This window comes from Cynocephalus volans, chromosome 8, assembly GCF_027409185.1.
Source record: "Cynocephalus volans isolate mCynVol1 chromosome 8, mCynVol1.pri, whole genome shotgun sequence".
NCBI lineage: Eukaryota > Metazoa > Chordata > Mammalia > Dermoptera > Cynocephalidae > Cynocephalus > Cynocephalus volans.
Genome location: NC_084467.1, coordinates 14,335,718 through 14,361,598, shown reverse-complemented (window position 1 = coordinate 14,361,598; position 25,881 = coordinate 14,335,718). Strand labels below are relative to the sequence as shown.

Sequence of the window (25,881 nt, the reverse complement as noted above, 5' to 3'; positions counted from 1 at the left end):
ATCACTTGAGGGCAGAGTCTCCTTTTGCCTGTGGGGGTGGCACCAGGGGTACTTTCCGAATGAAGAACTGCTCCACCACCTTGCAACAGTTCTGCCCCTGTGCAGAAGTTGGGGCCTGCATGCTGCCAAGGGAGCCAGGTGCATGTCACTTTGACAAGTCACCCCCCACATCCCCACCCCCACCTGAATGTGCTCATCTATAGACAGGAGGGGGCATCAAAGGACACGGGGGCATCAAAGAACATGGGGCCTTGACGGCAAATCTGTGAAGTCTCCCAGCATAAACCTAGTGAGGCCTAGAATCCACACACCTTCACAACACACACATGCACAGAGCAGCCCACACCACATTCCACAGGACACGTGTCTGAGTCGAGGACAGCGGGGCGATGCCAAACCTCTTGTCCTGATCATCAAGCAGCTTTACTTCAAAACCCCAGTTAACCATCATGGTGATCCTTTACATCTGCTTTTCTTAAACTCATCAAATACACTCACACACACACACACTGACATGTAAGCATACCTAAATACACTCATGAAACCTGGGAGGAAATTTGCAGATTCCCACATTTTCATAGATGGGGAAACTGAGGCTCAAAGAAGGGGAGTGGCTTGCAGGAGTCTCACAGCAAACTAATAATGGTGTAGCCTGCCTGGGGCTTCCAACCACTCCCTTCTGTCCTCAGTCTCGAGTTGGGCTTCAAAAGGTCTCTCTGGATTGGCACATAGTGCACTTTTATCTCCAGTCCTCAGATGCAACTCCTGCCCTGGTTTGCCATCTTGCTAATTCATCCCTTGACTTCCACTAAAGGTGAGGGGAGATATTTGGGGAGCAGCCTGTTCCCATTGTCTGGGTGCAGCCTGCTGGGAATGGAATGAAATGTTTGTCTGAATGGCATGAAAAACATCTTTGTGGACAAGAATTGTCCCCAGGCTGGGGGATGACCAGCTCACAACTTGCCCTGGTTGCATGAGGGTCTGGGACCTGGAGTCCATCTCCATATCCAGGCAGACCCCATCAGGGCAGGCTGAGGGCTGGAGAAGAGGAGCAGGGCTGCTCCACTGGATTTGTCTGCTCAGGCACTTGTTCTCAGTCTTAGATGTCCATTGGAATTACTTGGGGGTCTGGGGGTGAGGATTTTTTAAAGCTCCCCAGGTAATTCCAAACAGCAGCCAAGTTTGAGAACCACAGCTCTCAAATGATCATTATAATTGCTACACACACACATAATACGATTACATATCTACACTCATATGGGCAAAGACATGGGACGCCCACAAAATGCACACAGACACACAGACACTCATGCAGGAATGCACACAGCATTCTACAGACAGGCCAACACAAGCACACAGAAAATGATACGTACATGAGAAACTGGATAAACACATACAAACCATCCTGCATGTACACACAAAACTGTGCCACAAGCCACCCACATACCTCACAGAGCCAAAGAGACCCACACATGTTCATGCATACAGAAGTCCCCCACACCACATGTGCCAGCTCACTAATGCAAACCTACATGCCTACATTCACCCTCCTCCAGCCCCCAATGGACACCCTGACACACATGCACTCACACACACACACTCACTCACACACACACACACACATGCCCCCACCCGTCCCAGTCCCGCTGCCTGTCCCCAGCTCCATGCTGGGATTAGTGCAAGCGAGAAATCACCCACCCAGGCAGCTGGCCACCCCCTCCCCCCCCTCAATCCTCGCTAAGAGGATCTGGGCCCCCTCCCCTCTCCCTGCCCCCTGTGGACAGTGGTAATGGGCTGCGGGTGCTGACTTGGAGCTTCCAAACGAGATTTCCTGCAGGTCTCCCTGTCCCCCACCCCCTTTGCTTCCCCCTCTGCTTATAGCCTTCACCACCCGCCCCCTCCACCGTTCACAGCCCACACAGTAGCCCCCACCAACCAGCGTGGCCAGCAAGCTCCTTTCCCCTCCCCCAGCCCCGACCCCTGACTCCCTTTCCCCTCTCATTTGTCACCCCCAGCCTTCCACGAAGGCTTTTCTAAGCCTGGCTACCGCCATTCACTACATAAGCACAGCGCCTCACAGTTCACAAAGCATTTCCTTTTAAGCTTCATATCTATTCTATGAAACAGCACTACCCCATTTTTCAGGTGAGAAAATTGAGGCTTAGGGGCTCACCCAGAATCACCTAGGGATGAGTGGCAGATGTGGGGCAAGAACCCTGGACCCCTCACTTCCAGTCCAACACTCTTGCCTTATCTTCATTTACACAGACAGCTCAGGGTTATTCATTCACTCAGTGTTAACCCAATGTGTGTGTGTGTGTGCGTGCGCACACGCGCGCGTGTGTGCATGCCTAAGTATTGTGTGTGTACACATGCTTATGCACATGAAAGTGCTGTGTGTGAGTTTTGTATGTGTGCATGCGTGAACATTGTGCTAGCATTTGAATGTACATGTATGAATATTATATGTGCATGAGTGAGAATTTGTGCATGTGAGAGTATTTGCATGTACATGTGTGATTATCATATATGGGAGTATTCTATCTGCATGTGTGTGTTTTGTATGTTTTCCCATGTGACTAGTATGTGTATGTGTATTATGTATTTGTGTGTGCATGTGGGAATATCATGTGTGCATGTGAGAGTGTTGCATGTGTATGTGCATGTGAACATTGCACATGTGTGGGGCACACGTCCTGTTGGCCCCTCTAGTCAACAGTCTCGCCAAGAGTACAGACTGAGGCTTGGGGACCTCCGAAGCTTGGAGGGTGCTTGGTAAAGACTAGGTCATTGGCTACCCTCTCTGCCCAGGGTGGGAGCTACCCACCTGCAATCCCACAGGGCGTTCTCTTCTACATGCAGTTCAACATACCAGACTCGAAAAGACTCATGAGGCAGGCTCTGTTTGAGTGCAGAGAAAAGTGGGGGTGGGGTATGGGGTTGGGGATAATTTGTGAAACTGTAGCAGAAGGGATTCAGTTAAGACTTTGGTAAGAAACTCCGGGTGTGTGGAGGGAGAGACCCTGAAAGGATAAGCCAAAAGAGGCTATGACATCACTAAGTATGAGCCTTATCCAGAGGAAACTTTCAGCCCTACTAAGGCCCAGCCCTCTTCCTGGTACAGACTGATCCCACCCTGTGCCTGGTCTCTTGAGGCCATGACATCCCTGGATTTGGCCAGGAGTTGCTTGCAGGCATAAGTGCCTGGCACATAGTAGGTGTCCAACAAACATTTGCTGACAGAGCAATTCATGAATGAATGAATGTATATTTTATTCCCAGCATAGAGTTGGTTGAATGAAAATAATAAGTTGAGAGGTCTTGTGGCATGTTCACAACCCCCGTCCAACCCAGCAGATTTCAAAGAGCCCCCTCCCCACCCCAGGGGTCCTTGGAGGCTTTTAGCTAAAGACTATCTGGAGGTGGGATGGGGGTGGGGGGATGGACAGCAAGGCTTCCCACCCATTGCCCAAGAAGTCAAACACACACACACTCACACTTCCAATACTTGGTCTACAAGATGCCAACCTCCAGAAATATCTGAAAACACCAGACGGGGGCTTTGACCTTCCCCTTCCTAAGCAGATCCTTAGGTTGGCTGAGTCTGAAGGTGTTCGTGCCAGGATGCATCCAAGGGCTCCAGGTCCGTGGTGGGTGCTGGGGCTGGTAGGGTGCCGTGGGATTCAGAGACTGTCTCTGATGGCGTGATAAATGGCTGTCGAGGGATTAGAGCGACTCTGCTCGGAGCGGCAGCGGGGTTGGAGAAGGAAGGGGCCGATTGCCGGGAAAGATATGACTATTTAAAGATAATGATTGCATAAATTTAATTAGCACACTTTCACGCGGCAAATGGCCGTTTTGTAATTAATGTATCTGGCCTTACTAAGCATGAAAGATCCCATCTCCTCCCCCTCCCGTACCCGCTCCCCCTCCTCTGCGGCCCTAATGAAAGACAGAGAGCAAGTGACAGAAACAGTTTGTCAGCGGCTCCAGGTGTCAGGGGCCTAATTGGCCAAGCTGAGGGGAGGAGGGGAGGTGGGAGGGAGGGGAAGGGAGGGAAGGGGCCTCCTTGACTCCAGCCCCAGCCCAGGATGGGAGAGGAGGAAGATGAGGAGGCCTGGGCTCTGAGGCCCCCCTGGCGTGGTGGGGGGGGGCTCCCCCTCAGTAATTGCTGGAGACGAGGATGCAGATTGGCCGTGGCAGGGACTGAGTGGTGGCAGGAAGGCCTCGTTAGTACCTGGGCAGACAAGCTGGCACATATCACAATGCGTTAGGAACTCACAGCCTTGATAGCTCAGGTCCTGCTGCCTAGGCAGAGGAGCAAAGCCCCTTCAGTGGAATGAATGAATGAATGAATGAATGAGCCTCAGTTTCCTCTTCTACAAAATGAACCCTGGTTACTGAGAGGCTCACATGGAAAAACGATCCAGGCCTTCCGTCATTAAGCACCTACTATGTGCAGGCAGCACTGCCAGCCACTCCTCCCCACGATGCCCGGTGCACATCAGTTGGAAGATGTACATTTTAATCTTTCTGAAGTTGGATGCCTATTGCAGTCATCACTGCCTCACTGTGGCTATGTGACTGTGTAGCTGTGTGCGAAGCTTTTGTCAACACCTTCTAATGAGATCAAGAAAGGGCCGGCATCAAATCTTCTTAAATTCAATGAAATATCAGTATAATGAAAAATGGCTGTTCCACTTTAAAGATTGGGAAAGTGAGGCTCTAGCAAACTAAAGAACGTGCCCACCTATTAGTAAGTGGTAGGGCTGGGATTTGAACCTGGTATGTGTAAAGCGAAAGTTGAATCTCTTTCTAGCATTATCTCTAAGGGACCCGCTGTGAGGCCAGCTCGGCACTTTCCCCCCTCTCACGTACCATGCCCTCTGCAGGATGCCTCAGATGCTTGATTTGCTGCATAGGAAAGTCTCTTTGTTAAGTGAGTATAGCTGTGAATTGCAAACGTCCTGAAAAGTTAGGGCCACCTGGTTTTCTTGTGGGATGACCAGGTAATGGGGTGGAGAGGGTTGGAGCTGCCATGCTTGCCCCCTGGATCCTGGCTGTCTTGGGGCTGTGCCTAGGGTGGCTGTGTGCATCCCACCTCTCTGACAATGACCCGCCGCTGTCTTTACCAGCTGCCTTCACTGCTCTCTGCCAGCCTCAGTCACTGGCCCATGCCCCTGCCAGCTCAGCCCCTGCCCAGTTTTCTCTGTGGAAGGCAGAGCAGGGAGACCTTGAGCCAGCTTAGGCTGGAGGAGTGGGGCCCAGCCAGCCCTCTCCAGGACCAAATTCAATTTCGAAGCTTAATGAGTTTGCAGAGGAGCCGGGTGAGCTCGCTGACGCCACTCCTTGCCGGCTGGGTGGTTCCGGCCGGGCCACCGAGTGCGCAGCAGCTCGAGCCAGGAGAGCCCTGGGCCCCAGCGAGAGTGGCGGGGGCACCGAGCGAGTGAAAAATGTCAGAGCAAATTGCTCTTGACAGCGTTAATATCTGCACCTCATAGCAATAATTACATGTAAATAAATAGCAAAATCACACTCAGCTGGAGGCAGCGCAGAGAGGACAGACGCTGCTAAGGACCAGCTGGGGACCCGAATGCTCTGCTCCATTCTATTCTTTCCTTCTTAGAGTCTCTGCTCCCCCACTGCCCCTCAACTAGATTCTTGCTGCAGCACGGAGCAGGGACATCAAGAGGCTGGCTACTCACATCAAAAATGGGAGGGAAAGAGAAAACATTTGGGTTCCCCCCCACCCCCCTGTTCTCATCCAGCTGTGGGGGAACAGCTGGACCAAGCATCCTCCCAGCCTCTTTCTCTCCTCTCTCCCTGCTCATCCTATTCCATCTGCAGGTCTCTGCACATAGAGATGCCTCTGGAATCACATCTCTGGCCTGACCTCTACCCTGGACACCCTTGTGGTCGCCTCCTGGCATTGTCTTCCAAAGAGCTACCCCGATCCAGGCTGTCCTGCTGTACTCCCTGTTTCTGTCTGATTGCCTCACCTTCTTGGTCACCCAGGCTCCAGATGTCCTGGTCATCTCGCTTCCCCCCCAGTCCCAACATCTAGTTGGCCATGATGTGCCATGCAAAGTCACAAGCTAAACATGGCATGACTTCCTGGAATCAACTTGACATGACGCTAACTTATTACGTTATCATTACCCAACACATATGGCTCCAGAGTGGCAAGGAGTGCAAAATTCACATGCATTTTAAAGATAATACATGAAACTCTGTGTTACATCACACCCCAGGGCCTCAGGGGGAACACATTCAACTATTACCAGGGGTGCTTCGAAGAGAAGTTTGAGAAGCCCTGTATGCACCAGATGGCAATTGCTTAGACATCATCGAGGCTAGAGAGCAACTAGAAACATTCTAAGGTTTCCAACCATATTCGCTTCTTGCTATCAGTTTGGGGGCCTGTTAATTTGTTGGTTTGATTTTGCTCAACCGGACGGTGGAGTCTGCAAGAGCAGAGACCACATCTTATCCGCGTCTGAATTCACAGTACTTAGCACAAGGCCCTTGGAGGGGTCTGAGGAAGGAAGAAAGAAACAGAAAGGGAGAGAAAGGCTGGAAGGAAAGGAAAGGTGGGTGCAGGTAGATGATGGAAGGAGGAGCTAGGCCCAGGCAGGTGACACCCAGCTGTACCCATTTACCTGGAATTAATTCACGTTCCACTCTTCCCTCCCCAGATGGGCCTACGGGCCCTTGTTCCAAAGACCCAGCCTCCCTCCCATTCCCTGCTTGTACTGTAGAAAGTTCCTGGGAGTTAGGGCTGCCCTGGGCCTGGAAGAAGGCCCACGACGACCCTTCCAGCTACTTCTACGCCCCGCCACCTCGCCCGCACGGGGCAGGGAACGCAGGCTCCATTCTTTGCAAAACAAATATCTTCTCCGGAGCAGCCCCGCGCCCCACACCTTCTTGTTTAGCTCACTGACTAATCCACTTATCGAGGATAAAGCGCCTGTGAATCCCCGTTTGATAAAGGCAGCTACAAAATTAGCAAAAACGTGCCCACGGCATCAACGTACCAAACAAACAAGAGGCTGGGGACTGCCACAGAGAGATGTTGTCTCATTCCAGTCCCCAGCCCGAGAGAGATGCGGGAGGAGATAGCGGCTTTCTTGCTGGCGCTGCAGGCTGGGAAGGCGAGGCTGCGGCTGTAGGGGATGGGTTGAGCAAGGTGGGGAGAGGAACGGGATTGAAGTCCCCACTCCATCCTATACTGCTGTACTCCAACTCCAACAGGGGCCCCCAGCTCTTGTCACAGCCCACTCCATGACCCTGGTGCTCAGCATACTTCCAAATTCAACCATCCAGAATCCGAGCTAATATTTCTTTAATGCTGACTCCACGCCAGGCAGCAGTCTAAGCATTTCAGGGTGTTAACTGGTTTACCTCTCACAACGACCCTGTGAAGTAGGTACCACCTTGTGTCATCTACATTTTGTAGATGAGGAAACTGAGGCACAGAGAGGTCAAGTCACTTGCTCAGTATCACACAGCTGGTAAGCATTGCCCCCAACTTAGATAATACTCTCCAACTAAACATGATTAAAATTCTAACTCCAACCATGGTTCCCTATTCTGACAGCAGTCCCCCCAAACCACCTAAGGCCCCTGGTCCTGGCTCTACTGCCATCTGTCATGGTCCCCTCCTCTGCCACTCTGCACAGGGCCTTCAGGTTGCTGAAGCCTGTATGTTCCCATACACGATCTGACCTCCCTGCATCTCTGACAGGGCCGAAGTTGTTCTTCTGTGCCCCCAGGTCCTCTGTTAGTGACTCTGCTTTGCTCCATGAAGCTCTGGGCACTTTGCTGACACAGCCTTCTGACCAAGGCAACATCACACAGCCAGAAAACAGACTTGTAGGAAAACTCAGCCACAGTCAGCTGGCTCATCGGTGGGTGGCTTTGAGAAAGGGTCTGTTCTCTGCTCCTAGTGGCCAGAGGAGGCCCAAGGATGGGAAGGAACCAGACAGGATTCTGGAAGTCCCTGTCCCTGTGCTGCCCACCCACCAGCCAGCTTTGGCTTGGAAGGAGGGGCTGGTCCCAGGCCAAGGGGGTGGGGACATTAATCACAGGGGTGCGCCTGTCAGGGTAGCATCTGGAACTAAAGGGAAACACTTGGCAAAGGGCAGAACTTCTCACCCCAGCTCCGGGGGCTCTGGGACCAACCAACGCCACCCCAGGAGGCCAGGGCATCTGGGGTGCAGGCCTGGGAAGCCCCTTTGGCCTGGGAAAAGGTCCCTGCCACAGACACTTGTACTGTGGGTGGGAGAAGGGGCTGGAGGGAGCATGGAGAGAAGCTGGCTCTGTCAGGTCACCAGGTTGGGAGGTAAAGGGACTTGCTGCTGCTGCTGCTCCTGTGGATGAAGAAGCGAAGGCCACACGTCTAGGAACTGGTGGGGCTGGAATTTAAATCTGGGTTCCTCTGACTACACAGCCATGTCTTCACCTCTCCTCCCCACCGCAAGCCCTCTCTGCACCTGCCTGCTCCAGCTCTGGTGTCCCCTCCTGCCTTGACTCCCTGTCTCCATCCCACTGTAGTCTCTGATGCTCCAGCACGCCTTGCCCCCTTTTCTCACAGCTTCTCCTGTTTCTCTCTTTCCCTTCCTCTCCCTGCCCAGGCCCCTTTCCGTGTGCCCTTCTCTGTGTGTTCTGCATGATCTTTTGTCTCCTCCTATCTCTGCCTCTCTCTGTCTCTGGATGTCTCTGTTTCTCTCTGCCTCTGTCTTCCCCTCTCTCTTTCCCTGGGCCTCTCTCCCCATCTCGACCTCTCCTTGCCTCAGTCTCTCCCTCCCTCCCTTTGTGTGTCTGTCTGGACTCCCCTCCCTTCTGTCCACCAGCATTGCACACCCTGGCTCTCCATGGGTTTGTTGGTCTCTCTGGCCACTTCCTGGCCCCTCTGCCCACCACCCCTGCATACCTCCTGCAGGAGGCACCTCTTGAATCAGCCAGGAGCTCAGTGTGCCCAGAGGTGAGCCCCCCATGCCAGGGTGCCAGGCTCGAGCCCTGGGCCAGCTGGTGGTCAGCAAATCATGGGACTACAGGAGGAGCTCTCATCCCACCTCCCTCACTCCCCTGCCACCTCCTCTGGGCTTCTGAGGCACTGTGGGTGGGTTCCCAGGTCCCTTCCTTTCTCTGTCCTCTCTTGTCCAGGGTGGTCCACTTTGAGTCACTGCAGGCAGCTTATGGGGCATGTGAGAGTTGGGGAGGAAGGGAGGGCAGGAGAGGTCACCCAGGCCAGTGCTTCTCAAGCTTTCACGTGCACGTGAATCCCTTGGGGATCTTGTTAAAGTGCAGACCAGACCCAGAGTAGCAAAGGTCTAGGCCCATGTCTATCTGTTCTAGCAGCGCAGTTTGGAGGAGAGAATTTAATCTCTGGACAGACCTGGGTCTGGGGTTTCAACATTGTCCCTTGGGCCAACCTTGGGTTTGGCCTCTCTGAGTCTGCAAAATGGGTGTGATGATTCCAAGCCCTGAGGGCTCAGTGAGGATCAGACAGCTAATGGGAGTTAAAGTGCCTTGTCAACTGCCAAGTTCTGAACAAATGAGGATTCTCTGGGGTCAAAGCAGAGTACAGTACCTATTAGAATAGCTGCTTCACCCCAGAGACCTAGAGAGGGAGAATGGAGTTGGTTGGGGTTAGAGTCAGAACCCAGGAGGCTCAGGGAAGGATGCTGGGGAGTTCGGGTGAGGAAGGCATTATCTATGGCCAGGAAGGGAAAGAAGCCACCTGCAGGGGAGGCTCAGGAACTTCTGCCTCTGGGCATCATGTCTCAATTTCAGCCTGGATGTGTCCCCTTTGCGATAAGACACTTGCCAGAGCCCTCATGGGACCTTAATCCTCCAGTGCTGCTGGTCAGAGACCCCCGGTCTGGTGAGAGAGGGTCACATTCATTTGGCCTTGGGCCAGTTCCACCCGGCGGTACCCGGGCCTGGGGAGCAGAGTTCTGAGCCCTCATGCTCTCTGCTAGCCCACAAGAGCCCCAGCCCTCTGCCCCACCCCCTCACCCAGCAGGATGGAGGGACAGCAACAGGGCGGGGTGGGTCTCCCTTATACATCCCACCCAAGTCTCCTGTCTTCCAGTGCCTGTCCACCCACACGGACTGCCTCGTTTCGGGATGCTTGAAAAGATTTCCCAGGGCTTTGTGTCAATGTAGAGGTTGCTCAAGCCACTGAGAGCTGAGGTAGAGATGACTATAAATGCTGTAGGTTATCCCTCTTAAACGATCAGGTGGTTACCATCCATACCTGCTGTCCCCTTGGAAAAGCCCTGCTAACTCCCGAGTCTTTCTGGGCAGTAAACGTGTGCAGGGGCATTTCGGGTGTTTCTATTTGTAAAATGAGGCAGTGGGGTATTTTTAAGGTGTCTTCTAGCTGTGAGATTGCTGGGGAGGAGGATCTCATCCAATTTAAACAGACCCTCCCTTGAGTTGCCTCCTAAAGAAAGGGAGGGTCAAGGTGCTGATGCTGTCGGGGTGTATGGGGATCCTGAGACACACTGAGACTAGGGAAGACATTGACAGGGCTCACACTCCACTTGGGTGAGGTTGACAGGGTGAAAGTTCGCTAATCCTATGCTCTGGATGTGCCAGGCCCAGGACCAGCAGCCTCGAATGGTGCCTTCTTTAAAATACAGATTCCCCCAGTCCCACTACGGAGCTCCTGTAAGGGCCTCTCAGGGTGGAGCCTGGGAATTTAGATTTTTAACAGGCTTCCCAGGTCATCCTGATGCACAGGCTTGGGAACCACTGGCTCTAGTTTAATTGCCCTACCCTGCAAGGGACTCCCTGTCCAACAGTCTTGACAGGAGTGGTCTGGATTCTGCTTTCTCAAGTCATCTACCTCCTACCTTCATCCCAAACACACTGGCTCTCTCTGTCCCGGACAGCTCTGTGGAGGTTCAGGGAGGGATCCTTTGGGCTCCCTTTTGACCTCACTTTACATAATCTGATCTCCTGCCCCTCTTGAATCTCCACATGGAACCCCACAGTTTGCCAAGGACGGTGGTCAGAGCAAAGGCAGGCCTCTAAGTGGTCTGTCCAACCTAGTCAGGCTGGCTGACCCTGAGGACAGTATTTCCTTTGGTATAAGAGGGGCAGGGACCACAGACCCTCCCCAGCTTAGCCGGGGTATCCCTTCTTCTCTGGAGGCTTCTGGCTCATGGTTGTCTACTTGCTTGTCTCTTGCAGGACTGACTGGAAGGTTTTTGAAGGCAGAGGCCAGGTTTAGTTCACATGGCATCCTCCGTGCACAGAACTGAGCTTGGAATGGATGCTCACAATGTCCTACACATGCCCACATGTTCTGGGCTTTGCTCTGGGGACACAGGCCAACAGATAGCCTGGTCCTTGCTTTAGAGGGAGAGAGCAGTATCCAGAAAGTTAGAGTCCACAGGCAAAACCGCTTCCCTGGAGCGAGTGCAAGGGCTGTGGGGAGTCAGGGAAAGCTTCCCGGAGGAAGTGACCTCCGAGCTGAGACCAGAGGGATGGATGGGCCTTGGCTAAGTGAAGACAGGGGAGGGTGACAATGTTCTAGGCGGAGGGGACCGAATGAATGGATGGGGACTGGGGAGGAAGCCTGGCGCTGAAGCCTCTCGGCTTCCCCGCAGATCGGGCGGCGGGTCGCATGGCCCGCGTGTTCCCGGATGGCAGAGGCGACCCGCGACCCGACGTGCGCGGTCCGGGGGCGGCCAGGCTCGTGCGGCTCCCGGATCCCAGGCCCGGGCAGCGGGAATTAAGCAGGCCGCCGAGCCCGAGGGCGTCCTTATCTCGGGGAGACAGTTGTTGGGAATCACTTTGACTGAGTGGTTTTGTCTCCCCGCATTTTCCACTGTCAGGCGGCCTCGGGCCACGGATCAAAGGCGCGGCGGCGGAGACGGCGGCGGCGGAGCGCGGGGAGGGGCGGCCGCGGATCCCGCCCGACCCGGTCCCCTCCACGCCGCCACCCGCGCCCCCGCCCCGGACCCGGACCCGGACCCGGACCCGGACCCACGGCCTGGGGACCGCGCTGGACATGGGGGGCGGGGGGCAGAGAGGGAGAAGTGGGGCTGGAGATGCGGGAAAGAAGAGGGGCTTGGGGGGCTGGATCAGAGGGACAGAGGGACAGAGGGACGGAGGGGAGGGGTCACCAGGAGGGGTGGGGGGAGAGGAGGAAGACGGGGCCCTGTGGGAGGGCAGCGAGGACCCTGCCGGCGGAGGTGTTCCCGGGTGACGATGGGGACTGGAGAGCGTGTCCCCGGGGGGCGGTGCAGGTGGGGGAGGGACAATGGGGCGACAGGGGAGAGGACGGGGAGCGGGGAGAAGCAGGCAGCTGGGGCGCTGTGCAAAAGAGAAGCAAGAAGTGAATTTCCCATCAGCTGAGCCCAAGAGGAAGTTCTGGGCTGAGGGACAGTGAGGCCAGAAGGGCTGGAGGGGAAAGGGAGAGGCGGCCCGTCCCCCGAGACTGCGCTGGCCCTTCTCAGAAGGCAACAGAGGCCCAGAGTGGGGGGTGACGGGGCCAAGGTGCCTGGGAGTTAGGGGTGACACACAGGTCTCTGACAATGCCCTGGGCGACATTGGTCCAGATCTCTGGTGTTTCCAGAGAGCCCAGGGGAGGCACCTCCTCCCCATGTCCTCCCCACCAGCCACCACCCTTAGCAGGACTCCCTGGGGTGGCCAGAACACCTGTCCCCACTGAACAACGTGTAGGAGAAATTTTCATAGCTGGGGAGGGGGACAGGCGAGAGAAGGGGAGGGAGGGGAGGGTCGGGAGGGAAGGGGGGCCCTGGGGCTGAGGTTGGGGCAGGGCGAAGATGAACCAGACTGATGGGAAGAGGATGGGAAGTGAGGCTGGAAGAGATGCTGCAAAGGGACTGGGGAAAATGAACTCCACCCCAGGAGGTCTGGGTCCTGGCCCTGCACTAGCTCACGGTGACCTTGGGCCCATCGTGGTCCCTGCTGGAGCCTCAGAGCCCCCTGTGAAAACAGCTACCTGGCATTGTACCAGGTGCTGTTCCACATGCTTGCATACAGGAGCATGCTTACTCCTCAGACTAGCTCCATAAGACAGGAACTATTCTCAGCCCCGCTTTACAGACGTGGAGAAGGAGGCAGGGAAGAACCTGTTTGAAGTCACACAGGTAGGAAGTGACAGTGCCAGGCATTGGGCCCAGGCACAGGGATGCCAGCCTGCATCTTGACCTCTCTGCTCTCCTGCCCCTTATGGGCACAGGGAATGGCCGAGATCAGTCACATTTGGGGCCCTCAAAGATCTCACCAGAGAGTGGGGAACGGATTATTTGAATGTCAAGCTGTAGGTAAGAGCATGGTGTCTGGGGCCAGGTAGGCTGGGTTCAAGTCCAGGCTCTGCTGCTTGTTGGCAACGTACCCTAGACAAATTATTTAAACTGCTCGGTGCCTCTGTCCCCGCCATTTGTAAGATAAAAATAATTCCAGGGCCTCCCCAAGGTGATGTTATAAAGATTAAATGAGATAATCCATGTAGCAGACTTCATGGTAAGTGCTCAAACAATTTAACCTTGATTATTATTATTATTTAATAATATTTGTCTAGTAATGTAGGTACTTTTAATATATGGACAAAATGTGATCAATGCCCAGGGAACAACTAACCCACCATGAGGGGGTCAGGGAAGGTTTCCCAGAAGAGGGCCGAATCTTAATGAGTAAGTAGGCTGGATTCAAGATGACCATGGGGTGGTGAAGGGGTCCCAGGCTGAGGAAGCAGCCGGTGCAAAGTCTTGGAGGCCCTTTGGGGACCCTTAGTGTCACCCTTGCCTCTCCTACCTGGGGTCTTGCCTGGCCTCCCAGGTCCATTTGCCCAGCCATCCCGGCGGCCTCCCTCCCACTGGGGACCCCAGGGACAGGCGTGCGAAATTCCAGTCTGCCCGCTGTATTAATTGCTAATCTCCCTCATTTTCTTTCCCCCTATCTGTCGGGACTGTTTCATCCTGAGCCCTCCATGCTAATCAGAAAGAAGGACAAATCTGCTATTTGCATTCTTTCCCACCATACCAGGCACCTCTGGATGGCCAAACCCCAGGCCTGCTGGAAAGCCCAGCAGGCCCAGGCTGGGGCCCCAGGAGGGCAGAAGAAGGTGCAGGATGAAGGACTGAGAGGAGTGCCGGCCTGGCCCGCAGATCTAGAGACCGTGACTCCCATGCTCGCAGAATCACTGACTCTGAGTAGGAAGATTGTTTGCTAGCAGATGGTCCATCTCATTCATTGCAGAGATGGGGAAACTGAGGCCCAGAAGGGGGAGGCATTTACCAAGAACACCTAGTAGGTCAGAGGCAGAGCTCAGATCTCATTTTCCAACGAGTGGCCAGGCCTGGGCTGGGTGGGATGGATCTCTAGTCTCAGAAAACAAATGGCCTGGGCAGAGAAACATAGCAAGACCTCAGTAGTTCAATTTCTGTTCAAGGCAGTGAGAAGCAGAGAGGGCAGAACTGTCACTTAATAAGCTCTTACTCTAGGCTAGGCATGGTACTGGGGTTTCCCATGAACAGTCTCATTTAATTTCCATTACCCCGCAAGGTGAGTGGTATAGGTCCTGTTGTACAGATGGGGAAACTGAGGCTCAGAGCTCACATAACTTGCCTGTGATCGCACAGCAAATAAGTAGAGGAGCTAGGATTTGAACCCCGCTCTGTATGGTCATTCCCCTGTGTCCATGATGCATCTGAACAGCCACTGTTTTAGTATTTGCCATATCATTTGCTGCTGTCCAGTCTGCACCAACCTCCTGCCCCCTCCTTTATTTTTCCCTGAGCAAAACCTGTCTCTTCTTTGGGGCTCCTCCCCTGGGAAGCCTTCTCTGGCCAGGCCCTCTATTCTCCAAACTTCCTCTGCTCCTCCTGTCTGGCCAGAAATCACACTAAATTGTCAACAACTGATTCTCTAATTATTCTTGGAGAGTGGGAGGAGAGGAGAGTCTTGTCTCCCCCAAAATACACTTTGTAAGAGCAGAAACGGCCATGCATATTTCCTTTACCAGCCTCCCTATATGCTGTGTTAATAAGGGGAGCTAGATAAATGAACTTGAAAGGAATCACAGGTAACGACATTCAAGTGCAAACCAAATGATCAGCTGCCTCAAAATCCTCTTGGGAACAGACTGCAGCTGTGTCTGATCAGGCTTGCAGTATGCCCAGGGTTGGCCAACGCTTGTTGGTGGCCTACTATGTGCCAGACCCTGAGTAATGTGGGTCACCAGAATGAGTATAGCCGTGCTGCCTGTGGTCCTATTGAGGACCGTGGCCCCTGACAGCAGTGGTGTATGGAAACATCTGGATCTTCCAGGCAGGCTACTTTCTCCCGCACCACTTGTTCATGCCAGGCCTTTACTCTGCCCATGCAAAGGGGCAGAGGTAAGCTCCTGCCCACACCTTCCCAAGGTGTGGAGTTTAGATCGATGCAGATGTTTCCATGGTGGGCACAAAAGAGGCCCAGAGTGGCCCTTCAGGGCAATCCTCAACCCACCTCTCTGGTTCAGACTCAGGCAGGGGGGCTCAGGCCCCATCTTCCCAGAATCCCACTCTGTCCTCTAAGAAAGGAGAAGAGACCAGTGCTGCTCTCCAAGTCCTCTCTCAATGATTAAAAAGACCCCCGTGTCGCCCTGGAAGCCAGGCAGTAAGCCAAGCCCTCCAATTCCTATGCGTAGGCATGATCCACTCCCCCACCAACCAGCCCTCTGGAAAGTTCCTGATCCTGGTTTGGCCTTTCTCTCCGGGAAGGGTTCTCTCCCTCCCCCTCCCCCTAGTCCCCTTGTTCCCCTCCGCCCAGGAAAAAGGGATGAGAAAGGCAGAGACATAAACACGTGTCTATTTTCACAGAAGACGAAGCTCTGGCCAGGCCTCTCCCATGCGGGCAGAACCGGGGCCTCTGACTGACGTGAGCAGGTGGTTTTGCTTGGTGAGGAGCCACCAGGGGGGAAATAACTCAGCTTTTCCCAGTGAGGCAGGTTAACCATGGACAAAGGCAGAGCTGGATGTGAGAATGGGACGTTGGCAGGGTCTGTCTTCCCAGGGGCTGGAAGGGCTCACGATGCCCAGGGCCCCAGGACTAAAGTCCACTGTCAATCCACAGCTCCACCATGGTTAGTTCTCTGAGCCTTGCAGCTCAGCCCTGCCCTGGGGCTGGCCTAGCCAGGAGTAGAAGGGAAGGGGCCCTGGGAGTGAGGGGGACACAAAATGGGCAGAATAGACAGTAGCCATGTCCCCCAGTTGCTACCTTGATCAGGACTGTGATGAGGGGCTGGCAGATGTGGTTTGGGGGTTCTGTGGGAGCTGGGCTATTACTGGGTACAGTGAAAATCTTGGGGAGGGCAGACACTGAAAAATGTCATTCCACTTTAGGTCCAAGAAAATCTAGCTACAGACTCCTGGCCCTTTCCACACACTGACCCCTGACCCCACACCATCACCATGGGTCATGATGAGAAATGGGCATGTGGGTGTGTGGGAAAGATGACTCAGTTAGCTTTACCCTAATCCTAGGAAAAACTGCTCAGAGCCTGTGTCACTCCAGATTGAGTCAGCCACTCTTTCCGTCCCAGCTCATCCTTCCCCAGGGCCTGAAGGGAGTGGCGAGATGCCTCTCCCATGCTTTCTGCGGAGAGGGGTGCTATCTGCACCCCAGTACCCTCTCTTCCCCAGACCGGGGTCAGCAGAACAGCCCCCATTGCCCTGCATAGGAAACCAACTCAGGCATTTTCCAGCCAAAGGAGAGCAGGGAGGGGAGGAGAGAGAAGAAGGAAGGGGAAAGAGATGGGAGAGAAGGGCTGGGATTAGTGCAGAGCTGGAAGCCAGGGCACAAATGGAGCGGGTGTGGAGAATGTACATTTATTAAGCACCTACTATGTGCCAGTACTTGATTCGAATTTTCCCTTAGTATGCACTGTATCCCCTGGGAGGTAAGGATTATCACCCCAATTTTCAGATGAGGAAAATAAAGCCCAGAGAGGTTAAGCAAGCTGCCCCAGGGTCACACAGCAGTTTAATAAGTGGTGGAACCATAATGCAGTTTCTGCCATCCCAGGGTTACTTCCACTCTTGAGGCCTGAGGAAGAGGCCTTCTGAGAGAGGGGAAGTCTGGAAAAGACCCTGAGAAGGCAAAGGGAAGGAAGCGAGTGACAGGAGAGTTGCCCAGGAAGGAAGGAGAGAGAACGGCTGGGCGGGGACAGAGGAGCAGCGGCTGGGGTTAAAGCCCCATGTTCCTACAACCCGCTAAGCCGGAGAAATGAATTCTGATCCGTCCAAAACCCAACCTTGGAAAATGTGTGAGAGAAGGGTCTCCTTTCAGGGGGGCAGGAAATCCTCCACACCTCCTCCCGATGCCCTGGTAATGCCAGGATGTCCCCAATCTGCTTTGAGGAATGGAGAGATTAAGAATAATAAAAAAATTGCAATAAAATATGTGTGAAGGAGGGGGTAATTGTGGACAAACGCAGCATTCAAATTCATTTTTCAGCTCTTTTACACACCATTTCAATCTTATTTTCTGCTTGTTAATGAGATCTTGTTGCCTGGGCTAGGCAAAACCTTCCAATATCAGGACGTAATTGCACATAATTTTCTCTCCTACCAGTGATTTGCATCAGTTTTTTTAAAATTCTGGGCTATTTAACACCCCACAATCCCCCTCCCCATCTTCCTGCCTACAAATCTCTCGCTCCCTCCTCCTTCCTCGTCCCTGGTCCAGCAAGACTCATTTTAAATGCTTATTATAAACGCAGCGTCGCCAATAAAGGGGACACAAAGAGGAAGTGAGAGGGAAAGAGGCAGAGGGAGTCTCCAGTGCTCACCATGTGAGGGGCATGGCTCCGTTCCCTAGAGCAAGCGGAGTGTCTTGAACTTGTCTTGCTGAAGGTCAAGGGGTGCTGAGGTTCCTGGGTCAGGCAGATCCGAGTTAGAATGCCATCTCCACCACTCGCCAACTCTGTGGCCTCCAGCAAGTTACTTAACCTCTCTGATCCTGTTTGCCCAAGTGCAGGGTCACTGTGGAACTTGAATGACTTCACACAGGCAAAGTGCTTACATGGGATCTGGCACCTGGCAGGGGTTCAATTGATGGAATGTCTTTCCTTCCTGCACTGGCCTCAGATGATGCCAGGAGGGCAGCGTTGGGCATCTGCTGTTGAGATGCAGCCAGGAGACCCCATTCATAAATAAAGTAAAGGCTTGAGCTGTATTCCTGCTGATTTTGGTGTTTGGAAGTAGGAACTCTGAACCTGGCTCTGCCATTAGTTGCTCCTGTAGCCTTGGACCTCAACTTTCCTATGTGGACCATCGGACCAGCCCCATGCAGCAGATACAACACAGTAGCATAGTGGGCTGTGCAGCCAGACCGTTCCAACCCTACCTCTGCCACTTTCCAGAACCTACCACAGAGCCTGGCACATGGGAAAGGCTCAGTAAATATTTGTCAGATGGTTGGACGGATGGATGGATGGATGGCCCTGGACAAGTCAGTTTTCTCAGCTGTAAAATGAGGGTCATGAGGTAACTGCCAAGATTCAAAGAGTGAAAGCAGGTATGACATTGAGCCCTGTCGTGCCTGGTCTACTGTAAGCATTCACTCACATTAGCTGTCACTGTAGTTATTAAATGCACGGGAGGGAAAGGAGAAAAAGAGCGTCGAGAAGCAGGAAAGGACCATAAGGCTTGATTTTCTGTGATCATGATCACGTGACAAACTGCATGCTTAGAGAATATTTTTCATTAGTTCAGTGTGGGGAGAAATTGTAAATATGTAAATCCCTTGTACAGGGTCCTTCATTTTAAGCTCCAGAGAGAACAAAGGAGACGATGAATGTGGGACACTGTACAGGAGCAGAAGGAGTGGTGGTGGCAGGACAGAAGAAATGCCCCTCCACGACCCAGTGGCAGGAGCCCTTCACGAGGAGCCTGGAGCCCTAACCCAGCAGTGTGACTTTGGGCATATATTGGGAAACTGGGCCCTCTCTGGGCCTCAGTTTCCATTTCCAACTCTGATAGAGGTGACATCTAAAAAAAAGGGGAACAAGGAAGCTCCAACTTAACCTCCCCACCCCTCAAGCCCAGGACACACCAGCACAGGGCAGACAGGGGCCGTGTCTCCCCTGTCACACTAGAGATCTCTCAGGGCAGGCCTGGCATCTTCCTTCCTATCTCTGCCCATTACCCCTAGGAGCGTGCCCTGCTTACAATTCCTAGATGGGGCTGCTATAAAGCAATCGATCTGCAGGTATCGGATTACTTAATCATTCATGTTACAAAAGATTCTTTTTGTCCTAAGCCATCCTGAGTTGTTACCTGAGTCATTTTCCAACTAACTGACCCTTACCTGGAGCAAAGGGGAGAGAGTGGGCTGGGGTCTGTGAGTCCTAACCCCAGACAAGCCACCAGGCATGAGGTCTCATGGGCTGGATTCCTTTTCCCTGCACCTCTTCAGAAGGACTCAGTGCACAAAGCTGGGGACATCTGTGTGCTGAGTGCTCAATCTCTGATCTTATAAGGCTGGAGTTTGGGGGGGCTTGGGGGAGCTAGGAGGGAACCAAGCCTCAAAGGCATCTAGACCTCTCAGGTGGCTTTTGCCCTGTAACTCAGCTCTGCCCATTTGCCCCTAGCCTGAGGTCCATGACCTCAGTTTTCTCATCCATGATATGGGTTGAATGAGCTCTTCCCTCCACCAAGCTGAAGGGACCAGCTTTCCTAGATGATTTCTTCTCACTGCCAGCCAATCTCTAAAACGAGAGAGCGTGTGTGGGCATTTCTGAGCAGCAGGAGGACAGAGTGAGTGGTTAAGATCTCAGGCTCTAGAGACACGGCTTTGAATCCTGGCTCTATGCTTTATGTGGATTAATATCTGTAAAACACTTACAACAGGGTCTGAACATCTTAGGGGCTCTGGCAAGTTTAGCTGTCCTTGTCGACACTGATATTAAACGTACTGCATGACTTGCTTTTTTATTATATTTACTGCCCCTCTGCCCGGTTGTACTGTCAGCTCCACTACAGGAGGGGTCTTTCTCTCTCACGCTCACTGATTTATCCCAAGCACCCAGAACAGTGCCTGGCACATAGTAGGCACTCCATATTATTCGCTGTATTTGTTACTCCCTTCAGTGCCAGGGGACAGGTGCAGAGCTGAGATGAGTGAATGGCTTTTCCATGATATTCTGCTGGGTGTTCTCTCCAGGGCATCCCTGAAGCTCAGCGGCACTCACTTCCCAGCTGGGTTTGAGACAAGGGACCCGGGTCTACCCACTGGAGGAGGCGCGTCTTCCCCACGGGCAGCAGCAAGCCAGCCAGTGTGATGAGCCGCCAGCCTATCCCAGGAGTGACCGGGTACTCTGTAGAGCCCCAGCGTCATCCCCCCAGTTTGATCCCCTTAAACTTCTGAAAGAACAAAAAACACCTTCGAGGCTCAAGGGCCAAGCCTATCTGGGTGACAGTGGTAGGAACCTGCGATCCTAGGGAACGGGACAGCGTGCCACCCACCACAGCCCAGATGGAAAGCCCACGTCTCTCTCTTGCCCAAGCGAGCTGTAGAGAAACCTCTCCCCCTGGGGACAGAGGAGCTCTCCTTACAGATCATCTCCCTGCAGATTGCACCTCGACCCCACACCTCCCAAGACCATACAGGTATACTCCAGAAAGGTGTCGAGTCCACCTGCTGAGACAGAGGAGGAGCGAACCAAGAGTCAGGGCTTAAAAACCCCGGGAACTTTCCTGCAAGACCCAGCCATGCCCTCCCCCTGGCTGCCCTTCCTTCTGGAAGCGTTTGCAGCTTAACCGCAGTGGTTCCCACGCACAGAAGCACACGCAGCCTGCCCTGGCTGCCCTGGCATCTGCCCCTTCCCACTCCTCCAGCAGCTGTTCACTTCCCGGTCCCCTCTGCCCCTGTCAGACCCTCCATCTGTCTTCACACCTTCAGGGGAACCTCTGCTAGGGTCTCTGAGCTTCACCCGACTCATCATGTCCTTATGGCCTCTCAGGACCAAGGAATGAGGTGGAAACCTCTTGAGGGGCTCTCGCTTTTAGTTTTAGGGAAAAGCTGGGTGAAGTGGAGGGGTGAGGATCCAACTCAGGAACTTCCAGGCAGGGGAGGAAAACACAACATCCATCTCTGATGACTTGAATCAGTGATAGGAGAAGATCCCCACTGGAGCCAGCTGCTCACACCAGCAGGTCAGTGTCTCCTCCTATTCCCTTTAAGCCCTCCGCCCTTTAATCCCATCCCCAACCACACTCTAGAGCCCTGGGGCCTCTTATTTGCTAGTCTCTCCTCTGCCCTGTGACAAAAGTCCTGCTTGGAGGATAAATCTCAGACCACAACAAGACAGGGGTGAGTTGGGAAGAGCAGTGGTTAGGGAGTCAGGTGCCCTGGACTCTCAGCCCTGGCCCGGCCCCTGTGTACTGGGGCCCTCCACCTGTAAAGTAAGACAGCTGGCACACATAGTCGCAAAGTCCCTCTTCAGCTTCCCAAGGATGCACCTCCAAACTGGTACCACAAGGCCAGGCCTGGACCACATTCTTGGCTGTGGATACCTTGGGTCTCTGCAGCATCCTCACCCAGCCTGCTCTGGGATCCTGTTGTGTCTGTTTCCTGTCCCAACTCTGGAATGTTCGCTTGGCCAATTAGCCCTTAGCACTAATGAGATAGTGCTCATGACCTTGAACCCCAAAGAAGCCAGTGGGGTTCCATTGATAAAACATTCTGCCCTACAGGCTGTATTGCACCTGCAGGGTTTTGTTCATTTGGGATATCAGCAAGAGAGTGGGGGTGGCCCAGTGAGGACCAGCAATGGGGTTGACAAGGTCAGCCAAGTCAGTGGCACCCTCCATAATGTGGGCCCCAAGAGGGCTTGGCGCATCACTGTTAGGAGCTCTGAGTGTGGCTGCTATGTTTGCCAGGCACTCACCCTGTGCCAGGCCTGAGCAAAGTGCTTTATGTAGATCATCTCATCCAATCCTCAACAACCCTAGGAGGTCGATACTAGTATAGCCCCATTTCATGGATGAGAAAATTGAGGCATAGAGAAGGGAAGGGACTGGCTCAAGGTCTTACCCACAGTAAATGATGGAACTGAAATTAACCCTCAACTACACATTTAATAGGGCAAATAGGAATGAACCCAGACAAGCAGAAAATTAACATTCTTGGGAATGTTTAGAGCAGAGGTTGGCAATGTTTTGTCTGTAAGATCATATAATTTAGGTGCTGTGGGTCATACGGTCTCTTTTGAAACTAACTGTTCAACTCTGCTGTTGCAGAACAAAAGCAGCCATGAATGAAGGGACGTGGCTGTGTTCCAATAAAACTTTATTTACAAAAACAGGTAGCTGGATGGATGTGGCCCACAGATTGCAGCTTGCTGACCCCTTTGGCCCCTTTTTTTTCTTCAGGTAACAGGTTTCCCATATTAATTATATTGTTCTGGCAACAGGAGGGCAAGAGAACTAATATTTACACGGCCCCTATTTTGTGCCAGGCTCTGTGCTAGATGCTCTGATGCATGTGGACTGTAGCAAACACCACTTGTTAGGAGGCTAGTAACCGACTCTCTGTTTAATGAGGGATAAGTGGAGGCTCACGAATGCTAACTTGCCTAAGATCACCCTGAGCAGTAGAGCTGGGATTTAAACTCATTCCAAAGCCTTCACTTCTCTACACACCACAGCTGTTACTCAGATCAGCGTTACAACAAACACATTCTCACACAGACACGAGGAAGGGGTGTCTACAAAGGTGGGAGGCAGGATAAACCAGTCTTGGATTTAATTCCTTCCCCCAAGGATATTTGGGAGCCTGCTGTAGCTACAAAAATAAACTCATCAGTTCCTCAAATTCACTGGGACTCCAGTTATCAACAAGCCTCCAAACCCACCAGTAACCGCCATAAGCCCCTGTATCATCTTCCTGACTTATCCAGATCAGGTCCTATGATGTCTAACAGCACCACCAGGCTGTAAGTGACTTAACCAGCACCCAATCACACGTTAGGTGAACAGAGTTCCAAGACCCACTCAGTAGAATTCCTGGTCTAGAACCCCATCTGCAATTCTCTCCACCAATAGGAAATGGTCCTGCCTTTCACGGATTGGGAGATGGAGCACAGGATGGAATCCAGAAAGGACTCCTGGTTCTAGAATAGAAAACTCCAGTCAGGCTCTTACAGGAAAGAGTGCAAGGCTTCTACCAATGGACTGTCTGAAAATGCCTGATTATCATGGACTGGCCAGGCATGAGGTGGATGGTGGGCTGGTTCCATAAACTCTGGTGACTCTTGGACCAAGAGCAAGTCTATTACATAACCTCCTTTTGTTTTGGGGTGGCAAGAAGTATGGAACCGTTTTTTCCATATCCAGGTCTGCAGCTTGAGGAAGACAAGCCCAGGGCAGAGGATCGTGGATACTGAGAAGTGAAGGTGCGAGGAGCTCCCCCACTTCCTGCTTGAATTCTCTCAAGGTGCCCAACACCCCATGGTTTGTGGAGATCAGTGAATTCTGAGTGACACCTGTCTTCCCCAAGGGAGAACCAGCCTGGGTCCCCAGAGCCCTCACTGGCTGGGCCAGTGGGCTCCTGGCGATGGGACCCCAGGTGGAGGGCTGAGGCCGCCTACCTGAGGGGACAGGCCATTGCTGACTGGGTTCATGTGGCTGGAGGGCGCCGCTGAGTTCATGAAGCTGTCCGAGTAGCTGGAGAAGCTGTGGCGGGCTCCGTAGGCTGAGCTGGTGTCGGCGGCCGCGGCAGCTGCAGCCAGCCCACCCTGGTGCATGGTGGATGGCGGGAGGGGCTGGGGCCGGTGCACCGTGCTGCCCCCATCTGTGGAGAGACCCAAGAGAGGGCCTGGGTGAGTAGCCCCAGCCTGGAGGCTAGAGGAAAGAACCTCCAGTGCAGGAGGCAAGCCACGAGCCTCCTCCTCCCAGTCTCCATCCCTCAGAGGGAAGGGATCGTGCCTTCTCAGGCAGCTCAGGATGGGACAAGCTGGCTCCTGGGCAAGGCACTAGGGACCGGCCAGGTCTTGACTGACAGCCAATCAACATTCCAGAAGCCTGTAGGCAACTGTGCACCCACCCTGTTGCTCAGTGCTTGGCACGTGGTAGGTGTTCAATAAACGTTAGCTGGACTGAAAGTAGACCTGGGTGAAGACCCCGTTAATCTGCCCAGGTCTGTCCCATTAGCACTTTGTGAGAATCATCCACTTGCCAGGTGCTTTTACAAGTGATGTCTAAGGGTGTGAAGCACAAATATAATTCCCATTTTATAGATGAAGAAACCCAGGCTTAGTGGGGTTGGAGCACTTGAGCAAAATGTCAAGGCTAGTGGGTGGTGACACCAAGGTCTGAACGGCCTAACTCTGGAGCCATTTCTGTTCTTAGCTGCTGGGCTGCTAATCCACTCTGTCAGGGCCCTTCTGTGCAGCCTTCTGGGGGTGGGGACCCTGTTATCCTCAGCATTGGTTCAATTTCTTATCAAGAATCACGGGGGAAGGACGGTGGGTCCCTGATTCTTTCCTGCCAGCTTTTTAAGAGGAAGTGTCATGAGGCAGATATCAAGTAGTGGGATTCCAAGTGTGAGCTGTGGGGGAGGAGGTGGGGAAGGGACGGGAAGGGATGTGAGGGGCAGATTGGGGCAGGGTCTAGGGAGGGTGGGGTGCTTGACATCTCTTCTGGGGCCCAGTCTTCCCTTTCTTCTTCTCCCAAGATCCCTCTGACCCCAGCCTCCCCCACCCACCCACCTTCTTGCCTCTGCCCACCCCTTCCCAAAGCCAGAATGGAATCTCATCCTTCAGGCCACTGGTAGAGCAGGGCCCAGGCCACACTCCTTCCCAGGTGGACCTCCCAGGCCTGACCCCACTCAGCCCAGCCCAGGGCTGAGGGCAAGGAGAAGGTTTGACTCTTCAGCTCGGGGTGGGGGGGCTCTTTCAGAGGAAGCTTCTTCAGGACCTCAAAGGAGGGCCCTGACATTTATTCCATCTCTGAAAATGGATCTTTTGAGAGATGAGGCAAGAAAATGAGATCCCAGAAAATTATTTAAGCCCTCTTGTAAGTTTTTATTTTGCATAGATTGGAGGCCAATGCAATCCTTAAAAATATTATCCCAATATCCTCCCAACACACCAACACACACACACACACACACACACACACACATGCATGCGTGCGTGCGCTCATACCACTCTCATTTAAAAAAATCAAAGACTATAGCCACACAGAATCCCAAAGTGTTTGGGGAACATTGTGATCTCTTCCCTCCAAGATTGGTCAGCTCACCGCCCTCTGGCAGAGTGCTCTAAATTCTCACTGCTCAAGGCACTGTCCATGGACTGGTAGCTTGGGCCTTACCAGGGAGCTTATTGGAAATGCAGAATCTCAGGCCCCACCCAGACCAACATTTCAATAAGGTCCCCAGGAGATCCATGTGCACTTCACAATTCAGGAAGCCCAGTTCTAAACAAGTGCATGGGGGCTGCCTTGTTGACCCGACCTGGATGCTCCGTGGCCTGTTGGCAGAGCCAAGAATTTCAAGGGCAGGACCACAGCTATTTTGTCTTAACAGTCTGCCCACATGGAAGTAGAGAAATGGCCATAAAAAAGAATAACGCTTGTAAGTGAAAGCAAAGAAAGAACGGATGGGACAAGGGAAGGGACGATGGGGTGCCACCAAGATGTCAGGATGGGCCAGGACACTCACCTTGGGAGATGGTGGTGGTGGGGTAGGTGGAGTCCGGCAGCTGGTAGGGGGGCAGCGTGGGCATGCCGGTGGGTGGGAAGCCTCCTGGCAGAAGGTGGTTAAATGCCGCTAGTTGGTTGGCTCCTGCCTGCTTACGCCAACGGGCACGGCGGTTACTGAACCAGACCTGCGGGATCGAGAGTGGAGAAT

General features: G+C 53.3%; 1 protein-coding gene across 4 annotated transcripts in view; it reads right to left on the bottom strand.

Annotated features, from left to right (window-relative positions):
- The window catches only part of PAX7 (paired box 7), a 98,283-nt gene that overhangs the window by 11,948 nt on the left and 60,454 nt on the right, over nt 1-25,881 (bottom strand). For all 4 annotated transcript variants that reach the window (XM_063106007.1, XM_063106008.1, XM_063106004.1 and 1 more), the window contains exons 6-7: nt 25,693-25,858; nt 23,618-23,820 (exon numbers count right to left, since the gene is read on the bottom strand). In XM_063106007.1, coding sequence (XP_062962077.1) covers nt 23,618-23,820; nt 25,693-25,858 — 369 coding nt within the window. The remainder of the gene's footprint in view (nt 1-23,617; nt 23,821-25,692; nt 25,859-25,881) is intronic.